General features: G+C 43.4%; 1 protein-coding gene across 1 annotated transcript; it reads right to left on the bottom strand.

Moving 5' to 3' along the window:
• Nucleotides 1–440: 440 nt before the first annotated feature.
• Nucleotides 441–15662, bottom strand: ppa1b (inorganic pyrophosphatase 1b). Its single transcript, XM_024428853.1, has 11 exons — nucleotides 15484–15662; nucleotides 14579–14643; nucleotides 6621–6674; nucleotides 5621–5740; nucleotides 5248–5334; nucleotides 4770–4896; nucleotides 4315–4442; nucleotides 1946–2031; nucleotides 1604–1679; nucleotides 1377–1416; nucleotides 441–770 (listed from the first exon to the last, which is right to left on the bottom strand). Exons 1-11 carry the CDS (start codon nucleotides 15542–15544, stop codon nucleotides 739–741), a joined length of 876 nt encoding a protein of 291 aa, XP_024284621.1. The 5' UTR covers nucleotides 15545–15662; the 3' UTR covers nucleotides 441–738.
• Between the last annotated feature and the right edge of the window lie 5309 nt (nucleotides 15663–20971).

Genomic DNA, 20971 nt, shown 5'->3' with positions numbered 1-20971 from the left:
CTTTATCATTTGATTTTCTAAGACAAGGAACTCAGAATCTCACATCAAAACACAGTTTATATATTTTTCTAATCTAAAAATACACGAATGGCAATTTATAGTCGCACCACTATGTAGAGAATGTTACATAGGGCGGCGCACAATTGCCCCAGCGTCGTCCGGGTTAGGGGAGGATTTGGCCGTCATCGTAAATAATAATTTGTTCTTAACTTACTTGCCTAGTTAAATAAAGGTTAAAAAAATAAAATGACAATTCCTGAGCGCCTTGGTATAGAAAACGGCCGCTAGATGGCAGTAGAACACAACATACAAGCAAAGGGTAACCAAATCAGCCCTCATCTAAATGTCAGCTGGGTAACAGAGTACAACTTCCTACAAAATAATGTCAGACAAAATCAAATTGTTTTTTTTTTACATTATCCAACAAAACAATCATAGTATTTTTGTTTTACAGATAAAGCTTTATTAAATGAATTACGAGTTGCTAGCTATAGGAAGCACACTACCAGTACTATCTGTTCGACAGCACATCTCCAATGAGACGTTTGTTAAATAACAGTAACAACACATTTCCTCAGACATTATTTCACTCTTTTAGCCCCATCTTCTCTTATCTTCAGAGTATGGAGAAGAGTCTATTCTTTCGCAGCCACACCCCTAACTGTCGTTAAGTCTATGATCTTCAAGTACACTTGCTAAACAGGTGAGACACTGGTCCATTGAGTCTTCATCTTAAAGTTACTCCTTCTCATAGTAGAACCATTTATCCACTGGAAATAGAAAATCACATGATTAGATGTGTACAGAGTAAGTCAAGTTTTTCTTGCAACCTTTCGGTTACTAGTCCAACGCTCTAACCACTAGGCTACCTGCCACCCCAGTGAATTCACATGAATCCATTGGGTCAATTCCATTTCAATTCAAGAAGTAAACTAAAATTCTAATATTCCCCACTGACGAAAAATGTCATTGGAATCTTAGCTTACTTCCTGAATAGCAATGGAATTGACCGTCATAAAATAAAATGTGTGTACAACCATGCAGTCCTTTCCTATCATTCCAGGTTGGTCATAAAGTGACCATAAAGAGTTGAAGGTTTCCAATATGTCAAATAAATATCAGAGTCAAGGCAGGATCCAATACGTAAATATATGATCATAGCAAGGATCATTATTAACTATGGGAGTTATTTCATTTTTGTTGATTCATTTAGATCTGTTTTTATTATATGTACAAGCAAATAGGCAGAATTAACCAAATAACAATTGCATTATCAGCGCCCGTCCAACACATTTTCATAATATTCAATAAAACAAAGTAGATTCATAGTAAACGTTTCACAATCTTGAGGTCAAAATGATTTCAAAGAGACTTACCTGAGCAGGGGATAGGATCTTCGGTTCCACAAGGGGTTGTCTAAAAAAAATACAAACATAAATAAAATACACATATTTGGATGGTCTGATTGAGCAATTTATAAATGTATATGCTAGACATGTTTGACCACAGCAGAGTCATGTAGGAGCACGGCACATAAAGGAGACTGGTCTGACCCGAACCTGAAGTTCTAGAAACTAGCCATAGAGAAGCAGACGGTACTGACCCCTTTTATGACAGCCTTGGCCTCGTCCGTGGAGCAGCAGAAGGGGCTGTCGCCAGCCGACACACACGTGTTTTTACTGCAGGATTGGAGAAAAAGGTCACATTAGTCAGGTATTCATTCATTTTGTATTCAGATTCAAACAAGTTCTTGCTTGTTGCTATAGTTCTTCAGAAGTCTAATTTCACAAATTAAGTGGCGGGGCCTACATGTTGGAATTACGGATTGGGCCTTTAAAGATTGATCTAATTTACAGTAATGATTTTAAGATGATGGGACTGTAACATGCCAGTTTTAGAGGTATTTTACTGTACGAGGATTGCAAATCGTGTATGCTCTCCTCACCAGTTGAGTCCTCCAGAGTTGGTCTTCTGTGAGATAAGTGCCTTCCAGAAGCCATGGGTGCTCTTGATTGTCTCAATGGCAAATTCCTGAGAAGGGGAAACACAGAGCTGAGGTTGTTGTAGGGCAAGGAAACATCCAGTTTGGGGTGGTTTTCCGGACACAGATAAAGCCTACTCCTGGAAAATGCAAACTCACATGGAGAATCCCAAATGTGAATGCATTTTAGTCCAGGATAGTCTTCATCTATGTCCGTGAAACCAGCACTTCGCATTTCTGTATTTTAGCTGAACCGATCACTTTAAAACAAGCCTGTATTGAACTTCATTGGACACTGTATATTGTAAAAAGGTTCTCATCCTCAGGGACATACTATGTTGCAACAGAATAATACAACCCTATGGGTCTTGCTAAAAAAATGTCAGTTCTTGTGCAACAAACTGAATTTGCCTCTATCTGGCGAACGCAATCTAGCCTTGGTACCGGACTTTACTTGCATTCAACAACGCAACATGGCTATAGCAGACAGACTGACATTCAGGCTAAACAGCTATCCATGAACAGTTGAAGTCGGAAGTTTACATACACTTAGGTTGGAGTCATTACAACTAGTTTTTCAACCACTACACAACATTCTTGTTAACAAAACGTTAGTTTTGGCAAGTCAGTTAGGACAAGTAATTTTTACAACAATTGTTAACAGACAGATTATTTCACTTATATCACAATTCCAGTGGGTCAGAAGTTTACATACACTAAGTTGACTGTGCCTTTAAACAGCTTGGAAAATTCCAGAAAAAGATGTCATGGTTTTAGAAGCTGCTGATAGGCTAATTGACATCATTTGAGTCAATTGGAGGTGTACCTGTGGATGTATTTCAAGGCCTACCTTCAAACTCAGTGCCTCTTTGCTTGAAATCATGGGAAAATCAAAAGAAATCAGCTAAGACCTCAGAAAATAAATTGTAGACCTCCACAAGTCTGATTCATCCTTGGGAGCCATTTCCAAACGCCTGAAGGTACCACTTTCATCTGTACAAACAATAGTACGTAAGTATAAACACCATGGGACCACGCAACCGTCATAACGCTCAGGAAGGAGACGCATTCTGTCTCCTAGAGATGAACGAACTTTGATGCGAAAAGTGCAAATCAATCCCAGAACAGCAGCAAAGGACCTTGTGAAGATGCTGGAGGAAACAGGTACAAACGTATCTATATCCACAGTAAAATGAGTCCTATATCGACATAACCTAAAAGGCCGCTCAGTAAGGAAGAAGCGTACTGTTCCAAAACCGCCATTAAAAAGCCAGACTACAGTTTGCAACTGCACATGGGGGACGAAGGTTGTACTTTTTGGAGAAATGTCCTCTGGTTTGATGAAACAAAAATAGAACTGTTTGGCCATAATGACCATTGTTATGTTTGGAGGAAAAAGGGGGAGGCTTGCAAGCCAAAGAACACCATCCCAACCGTGAAGCATGGGGGTGGCAGCATCATGTTGTGGGGGTGCTTTGCTGCAGGAGGGACTGGTGCACTTAGAATAGATGGCATCATGAGGGAGGAAAATTATGTGGATATATTGAAGCAACATCAAGACATTAGTCAGGAAGTTAAAGCTTGGTCGCAAATGGGTCTTCCAAATGGACAATGACGCCAAGCATACTTGCAAAATGGCATAAGGACAACAAAGTCAAGGTATTGGAGTGGCCATCACAAAGCCCTGACCTCAAGCCTATAGAAGAATTGTGGGCAAAACTGAAAAAGCGTGTGTGAGCAAGGAGGCCTACAAACCTGACTCAGTTACGCCAGCTCTGTCAGGAGGAATGGGCCAAAATTCACCCAACTTATTATGGGAAGCTTGTGGAAGGCTACCTGAAACATTTGTTAAACAATTTAAAGGCAATGCTACCAAATACTAATTGAGTGTATGTAAACTTCTGACCCACTCGGAATGTTATGAAAGAAATAAAAGCTGAAATAAAATCACTCTACTATTATTCTGACATTTCACATTCTCAAAATAAAGTGGTGATCCTAACTGACCCAAGACAGGGAATTTTTACTAGGATTAAATGTCAGGAATTGTGAAAAACTGAGTTTAAATCATTTGGCTAAGGTGTATGTAAACTTCCCGACTTCAACTGTATCTAGATTGAAAAATCTGTTTTAGATGAGGGTGGATATGGTACAAGGTAAATAGATAAATGAAAAGTATGTTGATGAGGATGGATGTAGCTACTGTAACAAGGCTGTGATAACGTCAAGGCTACAATACCTTAAATACTACAGAAACAGGAGATGAGCCATTCTGGCTCGGGCCAAAAGTTTACAGAACACAAACTCCTGTGTATGGGGTACAAGATGGATACCTTGTCTTTGAACTCTCCATTGAAGGCAAACTGGTTCTCTGGTTTCCCATCTGGTACCTTGTACCTCCTGAACCAGTCCACGGTGGCCTCCAAGTAACCTGGCTTCAGCCTCTGGATGTCACCGATGTCTGAGGTTCACAGGATAGGGTGACCGGTGAGGGAAAAGGAGTGGGGGGAAGACTTGTGGCAATAGGAGTAGACACACATGCACGCAGCCACACACCCACATTTGGGAAAACAGATGCATTGCATTCTTCACTTGCATATGACTGTGGCAATAGGAATACATACTTGGGGGTGGGGGGGGGATTGTTCAATCACTGCATTCTTCACTTGAGCAATCATATTCCAATACTACTATATGCAGTGACTTGGCTAAATGGGCACTATTAAGGAATGGCCTGTTATATTAGGGATTCTCTGTTTAGTCCACATCTAGCTCCTCCAATGCTTACTATTCAGGTCCTTAGCTTCAGGGTCCTCCACGTTGATGGCTATGACCTTCCAGTCCGTCTCCCCCTCGTCGATCATGGCCAAAACCCCCAGTACCTTCACCTTGATCACGTCCCCACGTGAACACACCTGGAGGAGGAGGCAGATTCATGATCAGTACAGCATAGAAAAGTAAGATATTGGTCACTTTCAATCATGGTCAGAAAGCAGATCACATGCTGAAGGAAAGTGCATTTCATCACGCAACCATAAACAAAGCTCATAACACAACATCTGTACAGGAAGCTGATGATGTAACAAACCCAGCTAAATTGGCGGGCATACTTTCTCGAAATTGGACACCTTGCTTAGGTGACGAAAAGCTGCTTTGAATGACACCTTAAGCATGTAGGAATGGCAGAGATTGAATGGAAGAAACAATATCAAGATCTTAAAAACGGCTCCAAAGGTTAATAGTAGTTAGAGGATAAAGTGCTGTACCTTGGTACCGATTTCACAGACGTCGATGGGGTCATTGTCACCACAGCAGTCAGTGTCTTCATCTTTGTGCCCGGGATCCTCCCAAGTCTACCGAGAAAGAGAAATACCACAGTCAAAAGAGATTGTGATATTTAGTTCATATGACAGAGAACTTGGCAATCATGGCCATTTCAACTCTAGGTGATCAATGAATTGATTTGGACATGTATCGTGGGTCTGCTTCTACAAACGTATTAGTCTGCATCGTAATGTTTGAATGCAGAAACAGTGACACACTACAAGGATTATGTTGGAATGCCAAAAGTCTTGTAAATGTACAGTCGCAAGCCTGTACTTGCATTTCAGACAATGTGCAGTTTGGTGACTGTCTGACCTGAGGTATTGCTCCATAGTTCCAGATGTAGCCTTTGTGGGGGAAAACATTGGCGACGTAACGCAGGTTCCCCTTCTTCACATCCTGCTTGATCGGGTTCAGGGGATCTTTGGTTGCAATCTGGAAGTAGAAAAGCCAAACATTATTGAATTATCTTTTGTGTCTTATTTTGCTTGACTAGCAAGAGAATCTTGTTTCTCACGTCTTTAAGTGCCTTTTGGCAAACTCCAAGCAGGTTGCCTTTTCCTGAGGAGTGGCTTCCATCTGGTCACTCTACCATAAAGGCCTGATTGGTGGAGTGCTGCAGAGATGGTTGTCTCCCATCTCCACACAGGAACTCTAGAGCTCTGTCAGAGTGACCATCGGGTTCTTAGTCACCTCCCTGACTAAGACCCTTCTCCCCCGATTGCCCAGTTTGACCGGGCGGCCAGCTCTAGGAAGGCTTGGTGGTTCCAAACTTCTTCCATTTAAGAATGTTGGAGGCCACTGTGTTCTTGGGGACCTTTAATGCTGCAGAAATGTTTTGGTACCCTTCCCCAGATCTGTGCCTCGACACAATCCTGGATCAGAGATCTACGGACAATTCCTTCGACCTCATGGCTTGGTTTTTGCTCTGACATGCACTGTCAACTGTTGGACCTTATATAGACAGGTGTGTGCCTTTCCAAATCGTGTCCAATCAATTGAATTTACCACAGGTGGACTCTAATCAAGTGGTAGAAAGATCTCAAGGATGATCATTGGAAACAGGATGCACCGGAGATCAATTTCGAGTCTCATAGCAAAGAGTCTGAATACTTATGTAAATAAGGTACGTTTTTTATTTTTAATACATTTGCAAAACATTCTAAAAACCTGCTTTCACATTGTCATTATGGGGTATTGTGTGTAGATTGATGAGGAAAAATATTTGATCAATATTAGAATAAGGCTGTATACTTTCTGAAGACACTATGTATTGTTTTTAACTGGCTAATAAAATCAATCAAGGTGAACCTACCTCCATCTTTGCATTTGTCCATCTTGGTACTTCAACAACCACATGGAAAATGTTCTGAAAAAGAAGAAAGCAAGAAAGCATTAGTAGTAAACAAAGATGTTTGTTCACTGAGCTCCCCACTTGTGCCATCAAACCCCTGCAACTCATCCAGAACACTGCAGACCGCTTGGTGTTCAACCTTCAAGTTCTCCCATGTCACCCCCCTCCTCCGCACTCCACTGGCTACCAGACAAAGTTTGCATCCACTACAAGACCATGATACTTGCCAACAGAGCAGCAAGAGGTAGTGCCCCTCCCTATCTCCAGGCTATGCTCAAACCCTACACCCCAACCCGAGCACTACGTTCTGCAACCTCTGGTCTCTTGGCCCTCCCACCCCTACGGAAGGGCAGCTCCCGCTCAGCCCAGTCCAAGCTCTTCCTGGCACCCTAATGTTGGAACTAGCTTCCCCTTGAAGCTAGGACAGCAGAGTCCCTGTTCCTGCCCTGAAAACATCTGAAACCCTACCTCTTCAAAGAGTATCTTAAATAACTCCTTTAACTCCTTAAATAATTCCTTCCAGTTCTCTGCGGCCAGTGACTGGAACGAATTGCAAAAATCGCTGAAGCTGGAGACTCAAATTTCCCTCACTAACTTTAAACATCAGCTATTTGAGCAGCTAACCGATCGCTGCAGCTGTACATAGTCCATCTGTAAATAGCCCACCCAAATTGCCCACCTACCTCATCCCCATATTGTTTTTATTTACTTTTCTGTTCTTTTTCACCAGTATTTCTACTTGCACATCATCATCTGCTCATCTATCACTCCAGTGTTAATCTCCTAAATTGTAATTACTTTGCTACTATGGCCTATTTATTGCCTTACCTCCTCACGCCATTTGCACACACTGTATATACTCTTTTTTTTCTCTATTGTGTTATTGACTGTACGCTTGTTTATTCCATGTGTAACTCTGTTTGTGTCGCACTGCTTTTCTTTATCTTGGCACAGTCGCAGTTGTAAATGAGAACTTGTTCTCAACTAGCTTACCTGGTTAAATAAAAATTTGACTAAGCTACCTGTATTTGACATTGTGTTGTTATTTCGCTGAACACTAGATGGCTTCATTTTAGGCAGTGAAACGAGACTACTCAGGCGAGAAAACCTCACCCAAATGTATAGCATTGTTGGAAAATAGAAATGGAATCACATTTTTACTTGGCGTACCCCCGTACCCAGGTGGGAATACCTGGTGTAGAGTCACTGTACCATCTAAACCGCTGTGAAATATATTTTCATTTCATTTTGATTGGTGTATGGGCGAGTGGGTGTATCGAAACCGCTCTGCTATAGGTTCGACGGTTTTGAGTGAGATGTTTTTGTGGTGAATGACTTCAGGATTTTTGGTGTCGGCTCTGACTTCTGTAGGTAGTCGCAGGAGTCGACTCTTGCTCGACTCCCAAAACACGCAGAAACGAATACGCGCACACATACACACCATCTCATATATTGCAGTCCTACTAGGAAGCCAATGTGTTCAAGAGGACTGACATGAGCATGATGCTGCCCATTTGCCTATAGAAAGGCCCATTTTGTTTGAATATATAAATACTATTTAAGCGATATCTTATGGGATGATACATACAGATTACTAAGATACAGTATAGCCCAGTGGTTCTAGGACCCCTGCCCTGGGAGTACTTGTCCTATCCGCAGGGGGTACTTGAACTCATGAGACCATAGGCTTACTGGTAAAATGTACATGAGGGGGTACTTCAGGGGTACTCCGGGCAGAGCAAAATTCAGTTAGTGGTACAGTAACCAAAAAAAGTTGGGAACCACTGGTATAGCCTGTGCTCACGGTTCTGACAGTCTCTCTGCCTGCCCCGATCCGAACTCACTCACCTGCTCCCCTTTCTGTTCGCTATGAAAAACTCTAGTATGTGTTCTGTTTTTGGTCTGTTAAGTGTAGAATAGCTCAGCATACTCACTGATAGCCCCTACTTAAGTGAACTTGCTCAAGACCTTGAAATCCAAGAAATTGCAAAATACAGCATTGCGATAGCCTATAGCCTACATCTTTTGATTACCAATGCACTGTTCTGAATGTCTGCCTGGTGGCCGACATGCCTGGCTGTGCCCCTCCCATCTCTCCCCTCGCTAGCTCGGTCTTTCTTTGCTGTGAAAGATGAGTTTGTGTTCTCCAAGTAGACCACGGAAAATTGTTTTCTGCGTTGCAAAAAATACAGAATCTTAAGAGTCGAAGCTTGACACACAGAAATAGGAGTCGACGGGCAAGGAGTCAGGGATTTGATACTTGGAGTCGACTCCCCACCAGTAGTTTTCTCCCCAGGCAACTACTATATATTGAACTACCGTACCATGAGAGTCAGGACTTCTGTTTTTAAGTCCGAGGACGAGTCATATTTTACTGTTAGTTTCACACATAATTGTATATTTTCTGTTATAAAACTGATGACTTTATTAGTTATTAGAATTATTGATGATGGGTGTACTGTTGTTTCATGCGTTGCATGTGTGTGCTTACTATGACTGTCACCATGATATTGGCTATTAGGTACTCGTCGAGCGGGAGCATAGGGCACTGAGTCCCGATGTGGTTACTGTATTATTGCTGTTCAGGCCCTCACCATTGAGTAGTTGACTATGTATGCATGCATGTAACCAAGGTGACATCTAGATGGTTATCAATAGGGTTGAACATTTTGGGGAATATTCAGAGCTGGAAACTTTGTGGGAATTAATGGAAATATATGCAAATTAATACCATTTAAATGTATATGTTTTTTGCATTGGATATATTTACCATATCATATGGAGACAGAAACATAAACCTTTAACCTTATCATAAGTAGACATAATTGCAAATGATTCAAATCCTTCCAATAGAAGTCAAAAAACAATTTAGTTACGAATTTTTTGATTAAATGAGATGAATGTTCACATTGAACAAAAGGGAACATTGAATGATCCCCAATGATCCATCGCATTTCCCAAAAACGTTTCCAACATACATCTGTAAAATGATAGTCTAGAAACTAAAGCTTTGGTTGTCTCCCTCTCAGGCTTCCATGACTTCTCCCTAGACCTCCTCAATGTCCACCTCTTGAACATCAGACTCTGAGGCATCATCTTCACTATCCAACTTTGTTGAGGATGGCTTGTTGTCAGGCTCAAAAAGGGTCAAATTAGCCCAGATGGCCACCAATTTTTCAAGCCTGCAGTTTCCTCTGCTTGGAGCGACAGTGAAGTGGTCAGGACAGTACAGATTTATTCTCTTACATCTGCAAGCAGAGTCTGAACATCATACAGGATGGCATTGTCTCACTCAATCTGTGCAATGGCTACTTCTATAGGTTTCAGGCTGCTTACCACTCTCTCCCAAAATACATCATCCAGGAGGATCCTATTGATGGGGCTGTCCATACCGGCAGACTGTGATAGGGCCATTTCAACCCTTGTATTGGTCAGCCTGTTGCGTGCTTTGGTGTGTGTTCCCAAACAAGGACCAGTTGCGCTCTGAGGCGGCTGATGGTTTGTGGGATTTGAAGGCAACAGGGGAAAAAGCCTCAGATCCACAAAGTCCCTTCCACCAGGTGGCTGATGAGATATGTTGGCACGACTGCAATATTGCATCTACATCCCAAAGCCCTTGCTTGGAAGTGTACTCTGCCAGACTGCCAAGAATCCTGCCCTCATCCAGGCCAAGGTGGCGAGACACTGTAGTGAGGACACCATAGGCATGGCTGATCTCTGCACCAGACAGGATGCTCTTGCCAGGATACTTGGGGTCCAAAATGTACGCAGGACTGCAGGCAGAAGTCTTCACGCTTTTTGATGTATTTCAGAACTGAAGTTTCCTCTGCTTGGAGCAACAGTGAAGTGGGCAGGGCAATGCGGATTTCTTATCTTACATCTGCAAGCAGAGTCTGAAGATAAGACAGGATGTGCAATGGATACTGCTATAGGTTTCAGGAGTTTCAGGCTACTTACCACTCTCTCCCAAAACACATCATCCAGGAGGATCCTCTTGATGGGGCTGTCCATATCGGCAGACTGTGATATGGCCATTTCTTGGAGACACTCCTTCCCCTCCAGGAGACTGTCAAACATGATGACAACACCACCCCAACAGGTGTTGCTGAGCAGCTTCAATTTGGTGCTCTTATTCTTCTCACTTTGCTTGGTGAGGTAGATTGCTGCTATAACTTGATGACCCTTCACATACCTAACCATGTCCTTGGCTCTCCTGTAGACTGTATCCATTGTTTTCAGTGCCATGATGTCCTTGAGGAACAGATTTAATGCATGAGCAGCACAGCCAATGGATGTGATGTGAGGGCAGGACTCCTCCACTTTAGACCAAGCAGCCTTCATGTTTGCAGCATTGTCTGCCACCAGTGCAAATACCTTCTGTGGTCCAAGGTCATTGATGACTGCCTTCAGCTCATCTGCAATATAGAGGCCTGTGCGTCTGTTGTCCCTTGTGTCTGCTCTTGTAAAATACTGGTTGAGGAGTGGAGATGTAGTTAATTATTCCTTGCCCACGAACATTTGATCACCCATCAGAGATGATTGCAATACAGTCTGCTTTCTCTATGATTTGCATGACCTTCACTTGATCTCTGCATCCAGCAAATGAGTAGATAAAGCATGTCTGGTTGGAGGGGTGTATGCTGGGCAGAGAACATTCAGAAATCTCTTCCAATACACATTGCCTGTGAGCATCAGAGTTGAACCAGTTGCATTCACAGCTTGAGCAAGACATTCATCAGCATTTCTCTGACTATGTTCCTCCATTGTGTCAAAAAAACTTCTGATTTCAGGAGGACCATGAGCTGTTACTATCGATAAGGTATCTGATTCATCCTTTTCACCTCAAATGAAGTAGAAGGACTTTTGTCAGAGGTTGTTTGTTGAAAGCGCTGAGGGACTTTATGCACTTGGCCAGTTGAATCTGCATCTTTGTTGCATTCTTCACATATGATTTGGCACAGTATTTGCAAATGTACACAGCTTTTCCTTCTACATTAGCTGCAGTGAAATGTCTCCACACATCAGAGTGCCCATGGCATTTTCCTGTAAAGATTATATAATTGTAAAAATAAAAAATACAATTCCATGTACAGATAAATAGTTAAGCAGTTAGATTAAATAACTCCTTTGTAAGATACATGTTTTAAAATGAAACATGTATGGAAACCGGTGAATTAACACTCAGTTAGCAGGCACAAGCAAGTTAAAACCCACATGGTAGCAAAAACTAACTTGCAGAAATTGTTAACAAGTTAGAAATGATTTAAAAACACACTTTGCTGTAGGCTACTATTTACTAGTTTAAAAAAATAATGTATGTCATAAAATACACTGCTCAAAAAAATAAAGGGAACACTAAAATAACACATCCTAGATCTGAATGAATGAAATATTCTTATTAAATACTTTTTTCTTTACATAGTTGAATGTGCTGACAACAAAATTCACGTAAAAATTATCAATGGAAATCAAATTTATCAACCCATGGAGGTCTGGATTTGGAGTCACACTCAAAATTAAAGTGGAAAACCACACTACAGGCTGATCCAACTTTGATGTAATGTCCTTAAAACAAGTCAAAATGAGGCTCAGTAGTGTGTGTGGCCTCCACGTGCCTGTATGACCTCCCTACAACGCCTGGGGATGCTCCTGATGAGGTGGCGGATGGTCTCCTGAGGGATCTCCTCCAGGCCTGGACTAAAGCATCCGCCAACTCCTGGACAGTCTGTGGTGCAACGGGGCGTTGGTGGATGGAGCGAGACATGATGTCCCAGATGTGCTCAATTGGATTCAGGTCTGGGGAACGGGCGGGCCAGTCCATAGCATCAATGCCTTCCTCTTGCAGGAACTGCTGACACACTCCAGCCACATGAGGTCTAGCATTGTCTTGCATTAGGAGGAACCCAGGGCCAACAGCACCAGCATATGGTCTCACAAGGGTTATGAGGATCTCACCTCGGTACCTAATGGCAGTCAGGCTACCTCTGGCGAGCACATGGAGGGCTGTGCGGCCCCCCAAATAAATGTCACCCCACACCATGACTGACCCACCGCCAAACCGGTCATGCTGGATGATGTTGCAGGCAGCAGAACGTTCTCCACAGCGTCTGCAGACTCTGTCATGTGCTCAGTGTGAACCTGCTTTCATCTGAAGAGCACAGGGCGCCAGTGGCGAATTTGCCAATCTTGGTGTTCTCTGGCAAATGCCAAACGTCCTGCACGGTGTTGGGCTGTAAGCACAACCCCCACCTGTGGACATCGGGCCCTCATTCCACCCTCATGGAGTCTGTTTCTGACCGTTTGAGCAGACACATGCACATTTGTGGCCTGCTGGAGGTCATTTTGCAGGGCTCTGGCAGTGCTCCTCCTTGCACAAAGGCGGAGGTAGCAGTCCTGCTGCTGGGTTGTTGCCCTCCTGCGGCCTCCTCCACGTCTCCTGATGTACTGGCCTGTCTCCTGGTAGCGCCTCCATGCTCTGGACACTACGCTGACAGACACAGCAAACCTTCTTGCCACAGCTTGCATTGATGTCCCATCCTGGATGAGCTGCACTACTTGAGCCACTTGTGTGAGTTGTAGACTCCGTCTCATGCTACCACTAGAGTGAAAGCACCGCCAGCATTCAAAAGTGACCAAAACATCAGCCAGGAAGCATAGGAACTGAGAAGTGGTCTGTGGTCCCCACCTACAGAACCACTCCCTTATTGGGGGTGTCTTGCTAATTGCCTATAATTTCCATCTGTTGTCTATTCCATTTGCACAACAGCATGTGAAATTTATTGTCAATCAGTGTTGCTTCTTAAGTGGACAGTTTGATTTCACAGAAGTGTGATTGACTTGGAGTTACATTGTGTTGTTTAAGTGTTCCCTTTATTTTTTTGAGCAGTGTATATTCAGCCCACACAGTATTGTAATCAAAACTTACCAGAAAGCATGTAGTCATTGGCTCAGACAGTGTAGTAGTGTGGGCTCAAAGCATCTCAATTAGTGTGCAAGACCTTGAGAATCAGCTGTACATGTGATGGAAGAATGCACTGTGCATGCAGAGGGTTGCAATTCCATTGAATTGGGGAAAATATGCCACAAGACCTAGAATTGCCTTATGTGTATCTCACAAAATAGCATCACTGTTATAAGCTAACCTTTTTGATGAATTTAAGCAAAATTCCCAGGCTTAACTTCCCATGGAAAATTTACCGGAAAGTTTCCGACCCTTTGCAACCCTAGTATCAATATTAGTTATTTCTTGTGTACTCCGCTATCCTACTTGAAATACAATTCCACGTAGCTACTGCCGGCGACACAATAATAATGTTACCCATTAGGAAGCACAACACCCCGCCAGCTTAGTATCGACTCGTAGTGCAGCCCAATCAGCCACGCAAAACGGTCTTGAATGGCAACAAATCTGCCCAAATAGCTAATTTGCTTTCCATACATCTATTCCTTTAACCCGGATGACGCTGGGCCAATTGTGCGCCATCCTATGGGACTCCCAATCACGGCCGGTTGTGATACAGCCTGGAATCAAACTAGGGTCTGTAGTGACGCATCTAGCACGGAGATGCAGTGCCTTGGACCGCTGCACCACTTAATGTTTGCTTGAGCTGGTGTACAAAACCAAAAGTAAAATATGCAAAAATTAAACTTAAGAATGAGAAGCATAGAAATAGAGAACATAAAAACATATACCACTTCTTAGATTTGCTTTCAATGAGAATGACATATCTACAACTCACATTTCTATGTGCATTTGTTCAGGTCACCCAAAAAGTGTAATATTGCAGATTTAACAATGAGTCAAAAGTTAGACTAAGTGGGTATCTTTCTATAAAGAAGCAGTTGAATTGATATCCCATCTCCATTCAGTGTGTGTGTGATATGTAATGGGGCGTTGTAGCAGGATAAAGGTGACATACCTGGCTCTCATCAGCATACATAGGTATGTCATGGAATGGGGAGACATACTTTCCATCAGCATTTTCTAAAGAGAACAGACAACATACATCATGAGAATGGGAGATTATGAGTGACCTTTAAGTTTAGTGTGTGTAAATGTATGAAAGTAAGAAATCAACCACTTACACATGATACAATTAACCCCCAGTGTAATGGTAATTTAAATGCGCAATCATAAAGGCTGCACTGTACGCAACAAATATGAAAGACTGCTACATCACATTTTGAACAATGATACATTCAGGCTAACACTGGTTACATGAGAAACACCTTTTGTTTGACAGGTCTTAATGCCTAGTCTTGATCTTAGAAACTGAAACTGGGCGTAACCCACACGTACAGTAGCTAAAATATGATTTTATCGAGGTTACTGGTGTCGTATCCCAACAAGACTAGCTAACTAATATTATCGAGGTTGCTGGTGTGGAATCCCAAAAAGACTAGCTAACTAATGTCAGAAATACCACAATGACAGGGTAACTTTAACACACTAAAACAGCTGAATTGGATCTTGATACCGGTAAGTCATATTCATGTCCAGCAAACCGGCAAAACTGGTCCATGCAATTGCTAGTTACTGTATGTCTGCTCAACTCAAATGGGGAGCAAAGGTCAAAGCGCTGATGTATGCATATACTCAACGATGCTAACTACGTGCAAATACCTGTGAAATCTACACTTGAACTTGACATTAGGAGTATAAAACCAACGCAAAATTAATAAATAAGTGACACGTGGGAGGTGGGGCCCGATCCCACTAGTAAACCGGCAAATCCACAATGGACTCGACCCTTGCCGTATTATAGCTAGCTATTAACTAAGCTAGTTTAAGCTATATTTTCATTCAAATGTGGACCACACTTACTGAAAAACAAACGGTAGCTCAATGTATTGGGGTTTCCCCTCTCTTCGACTGTGAAGCTCATGTTTAGTCTGTGTTGGGCTCTTGCCGAGGATGCAGTGATGGCTAGTGTACTGAGTGTTGCAAATAAATCCACCTAGAACTGTATTGCACATGCGCATTTCTAGACAGAAAGCTTAGAAAGTGTGCTGCAACTGCGCATAATGAATAATCATAAACGCATGATGGAGTGTTCACGGGCTATCAAAATTCAGAACCTCCGAGTTAAAATAAACCTAGTTATTTACTTTGAGCTTTCTATTTGGTTGATTCTGATACCTTTCAAGTGGGTATTATATTTCTACAACGAGTTTCCCATTCTGCGTTTCCTATTTCTGACTAGCACATCTGAGTTGCCTATTAACGCAGCATCACAAACAAAATGTTATGCTGTGTTCTTAACCGAGTGGGAAGTCCACTTAACGACTGAAAAATCCACTTAAATGCCCCTCCAACTGATAGTTACTAGTGGGAAACTCTTCTATCATCCCTGATGCAACGTTCAAGACAACTCGGAAGTCAGAAACTCTGTGATTATTAACTGGAAACTCGTTGAAGAAAGGTCTGGGTTTACCACTTGGAAAGTATCAATGAACCATTAGGAAGCGCTACACAAAAAAACACATGCAAACTTTAACTGAGGTTCTGAGTTGCCACACTCAAAACGTTACCTTTATTTAACTAGGCAAGTCAGTTAAGAATAAACCCAGGACGATGCTGGGCCAATTGTTTGGTGCAACATCGCAAGACATCTGGCAGACCAAACAGACCAGGCCAGGATCAAATCACTTGCGCCAAATACAACAGGTGTAGTGTAATGCTTACTTACATGCCCCTAACCAACAATGCAGTTTAATAATACAAATAAGAATAAGAAATAAAATAAATGAAAGAAACAAGAATTTAAAGAACAGCAGTAAAATAACAAAGTGAAACTATATACAGGGGGTACCGGTACAGAGTCAATGTGCAGGGGCACCGGTTAGTTGAGGTAATTGAGGTAATATGTACATGTAGGTAGAGTTATTAAAGTGACTATGCATAGATATTAACAGAGAGTAGCAGCGGAGTAAAAGGGGAGGGGGCAATGCAAATAGTCTGGGTAGCCATTTGATTAGATGTTCAGAAGTCTTACGGCTTGGGGGTAGAAGCTGTTTACAAGCCTCTTGGACCTAGACTTGGCGCTCCCGTACTGCTTGCCGTGCGGTAGTAGAGAGACTAGTCTATGACCAGGGTGGCTGGAGTCTTTGACAATTTTTAGGGCCTTCCTCTGACACAGCCAGGTATAGAGGTCCTGGATGGCAGGAAGCACGGCTCCAGTGATGTACTGGGCCGTACGCACTACCCTCTGTAGTGCCATGTGGTCGGAGGCTGAGCAGTTGCCAAACCAGGCAGTGATGCAACAAGTCAGGATGCTCTTGATGGTGCATCTTTAGAACCTATTGAGGATCTGAGGACCCATGCCAAATCTTTTCAGTCTCCTGAGGGGCAATAGGTTTTGTTGTGCCCTCTTCACGACTGTCTTGGTGTGCTTAGACCATGTTAGTTTGTAGGTGATGTGGACACTAAGGAACTGGAAGCTCTCAACCTGCTCCACTACAACCCTGTCGATGAGAAGGGGGGCATGCTCGGTCCTCCTTTTCCTGTATTCCACAATCATCTCCTTTGTCTTGATCACGTTGAGGGAGAGGTTGTTGTCCTGGCACCACATGGCCAGGTCTCTGACCTCCTCCCTATAAGCTGTCTCGTCATTGTCGGTGATCAGGCCTACCACTGTTGTGTTGTCAGCAAACTTAATGATGGTGTTGGAGTCGTGCCTGGCCGTGCAGTCATGGGTGAACAGGGAGTACAGGAGGGGACTGAGCACGCACCCCTGAGGGGCCCCTGTGTTGAGGATCAGCATGGCGGATGTGTTGTTACCTACCCTTACCACCTGGGGGCGGACCGTCAGGAAGTCCAGGATCCAGTTGCAGAGGGCGGTGTTTAGGCCCAGGGTGCTTAGCTTATTGATGAGCTTTGAGGGCACTATGGTGTTGAACGCTGAACTGTAGACAATGAATAGCATTCTCACATAGGTGTTCCTTTTGTCCAGGTGGGAAAGGGCAATGTGGAGTGCAATAGAGATTGCATCATCTGTGGATCTGTTAGGGCGGTATGCAAATTGGAGTGGGTCTAGGGTTTCTGGGATAATGGTGTTGATGTGAGCCATGACCAGTCTTTCAAAGCATTTCATGGTTACAGACGTGAGTGCTACGAGTCGGTAGTCATTTAGGCAGGTTACCTTAGTGTTCTTGGGCACAGGGACTATGGTGGTCTGCTTGAAACATGTTGGTATTACAGACTCAGACAGGGAGAGGTTGAAAATGTCAGTGAAGACACTTGCCAGTTGGTCAGTTCATGCTCGGAATACACATCCCGGTAATCCATCTGGCCCTGCGGCCTTGTGAATGTTGACCTGTTTAAAGATCTTACTCACATCTACGGAAAGCGTGATCACACGGTCATGCAGAACAGCTGATGCTCTTATGCATTTTTCAATGTTACTTGCCTTGAAGCGAGCATAGAAGTAATTTAGCTTGTCTGGTAGGCTCGTTGTCACTGGGCAGCTCGCGGCTGTGCTTCCCTTTGTAGTCTGTAAGAGTTTGCAAGCCCTGCCACATCTGACGAGCATCGGAGCCGGTGTAGTACGAGTCGATCTTAGTCCTGTATTGACACTTTGCCTGTTTGATGCTTTGTTGAAGGGTATAGCACGATTTCTTACAAGCTTCCGGGTTAGAGTCCGCCTCTTTGAAAGTGGCAGCTCTACCTTTTAGCTCAGTGCGAATGTAATCCATGGCTTCTGGTTGGGATATGTACGTACAGTCACTGTGGGGACTCCTCAATGACATTGGAAGAATCCCAGAAAATATTCCAGTCTGTGCTAGCAAAACAGTCCTGTAGTTTAGCATCTGCTTCATCTGACCACTTTTCTATTGACCGAGTCACTGGTGCTTCCTTCTTTAATTTTTGCTTGTAAACAGGAATCAGAAGGATAGAATCATGGTCAGATTTGCCAAATGGAGGGCGAGCTTTGTACTCGTCTCTGTGTGTGGAGAGGTCTAGAGTGGTCTAGGGTGGTCTAGAGGTCTAAGGTGGTCTGGAGTTTTTTCCCTTTGGATGCACATTTAACATGCTGATAGAAATTTGGTAAAACAGATTTAAGTTTCCCTGCATTAAAGTCCCCGACCCCTAGGAGCGCCGCATCTGGATGAACGTTTTCCTGTTTGCTTATGGGGGAATGAGTGCGGTCTTAGTGCCAGCATCGGTCTGTTGTGGTATGTCGACAGCTATGAAAAATACAGATGAAAACTCTCTAGGTAAAACTCTCTAGGTAGATAGTGTGGTCTACAGCTTCCTCAGGTGGGCAAAACCTTTAGACTTCCTTAGATTTTGTCCACCAGCTGTTGTTTACAAATATACATAGTCCGCCGCCCCTTGTCTTACCAGATGCCACTGTTCTATCCTGCCGATACAGCGTATAACCAGCCAGCTGTATGTTGATAATGTCGTCGTTCAACCACAACTCTGTGAAGCATATGTTATTACAGATTTTAATGTCCCGTTGGTAGTTTAATCTTCCTCGTAGAGCGTAAATTTGATTTTCCAATGATTGCAAGTTAGCTAGTAGAACAGAAGGCAGTGGGGATTTATTCGATCGCCTACGAATTCTCAGAAGGCAGCCCGACCTCCGTCCTCTTTTTCTCCGTCTTCTCTTCATGCAAATAACGTGGATTTGGGCCTGTTTCCAGGAAGCAGTATGTCCTTCACGTCGGGCTCGTTGGACTCGTTAAAGGAAAGAAAGCTTCTGCCAGTTTGTGGTGACTAATTGCTGTTCTGATGTCCAGAAGTTATTTTCTGTCATAAGAGATGGTAGCAGCAACATTATATACAGAAGAATTACATATTTTTTTAAACAACGCAAAAAAACAAACAAAAAAATACAGTTGGTTAGGAGCACATAAAACGTCAGCCATCTTCTCCAGCGCCTTGATACATTACATGGTTAGCAGATGTTATTGCGAGTGTAGTGAAATGCTTGTGCTTCTAGTTCCGACAGTGCAGTAATATCTAACAAGTAATCTAACAATTCCACAACAACTACCTAATACACACAAATCTAAGTAAATGGATGGAATGATAATATATACATTTAAATATATGGATGAGCGATGACCGAGTGGAATAGGCTAGATGCAATAGATGGTATAAAAATACAGTATATACATATGGGATGAGTAATGCAAGATATGTAAACATTATTAATGTGGCATTGTTAAAGTGTCTAGTGATCTATTTATTAAAGTGGCCAATTTATTTCAAGTCTGTATGTAGGCAGCCTCTCTGTGTGAGTGACGGCTGTTTAACAGTCTGATGGCCTTGAGATAGAAGCTATTTTTCAGTCTCTCGGCCCCAGCTTTGATGCACCTGTACTGACCTCACCTTCTGGATGATAGTGGGGTGAACAGGCAGTGGCTCGGGTGGTTGTTGTCCTTGATGATCTTTTTGGCTTTCCTGTGACAACGGGTGCAGTAGGTGTCCTGGAGAGCAGGTAGTTTGCCCCCGGTGAAGCGTTGTGCAGACCGCACCACCCTCTGGAGAGCCCTGCGGTTGTGGGTGGTGCAGTTGCCGTACCAGGTGGTGATACAGCCCGACAGGATGCTCGCAATTGTGCATCTGTAAAAAATGGTGAGGGTTCTAGGTGACAAACTTCAGCCTCCTGAGGTTGAAGAGGTGCTGTTGTGAATTCTTCACCACACTGTCTATGTGGGTGGACAATTTCACTTGGTCTGTGATGTGTATGCCAAGGAACTGAAAACTTGCCGCCCTTCTCCAATGCTGTCCCGTCGATGTGGATAGGGGGGTGCTCCCTCTGCTGTTTCCTGAAGTCCACGATCATCTCCTTTGTTTTGTTGATATTGAGTGAGAGGTTGTTTTCCTGACACCACACTCTGAGTGCCCTCACTTCCTCCTTATAGGCTGTCTCGTCGTTGTTGGTAATCAAGCCCACTACTGTTGTGTCGTCTGCAAACTTGATGATTGAGTTGGAGGCGTGCATGGCCACGCAGTCATGGGTGAACAGGGAGTGTAGGAGGGGGCTGAGCACCCACCCTTGTGGGACCCCAGTGTTGAGGATCAGCGAAGTGGAGATGGGCCGCCCCATGTGGAGATGTTGTTACCTACCTTCACCCCCTGGGGGCGGCCTGTGGGTTGAGACCCAGGGCATCAAGCTTAATGATGAGCTTGGAGGGTACTATGGAGTTGAATGCTGAGCTGTAGTCAATGAACAGCATTCTTACATAGGTATTCCTCTTGTTCAGATGGATAGGGCAGTGTGCAGTGTGATGGCGATTGCATCGTCTGTGGACCTATTGGGGTGGTTTGCAAATTTAAGTGGGTCTAGGGTGGCAGGTAA

This window comes from Oncorhynchus tshawytscha, linkage group LG01 (genome assembly GCF_018296145.1).
Source record: "Oncorhynchus tshawytscha isolate Ot180627B linkage group LG01, Otsh_v2.0, whole genome shotgun sequence".
NCBI lineage: Eukaryota > Metazoa > Chordata > Actinopteri > Salmoniformes > Salmonidae > Oncorhynchus > Oncorhynchus tshawytscha.
The sequence above is the reverse complement of the archived record's forward strand: the minus strand, read 5'-3'. Positions and strand labels throughout refer to the sequence as shown.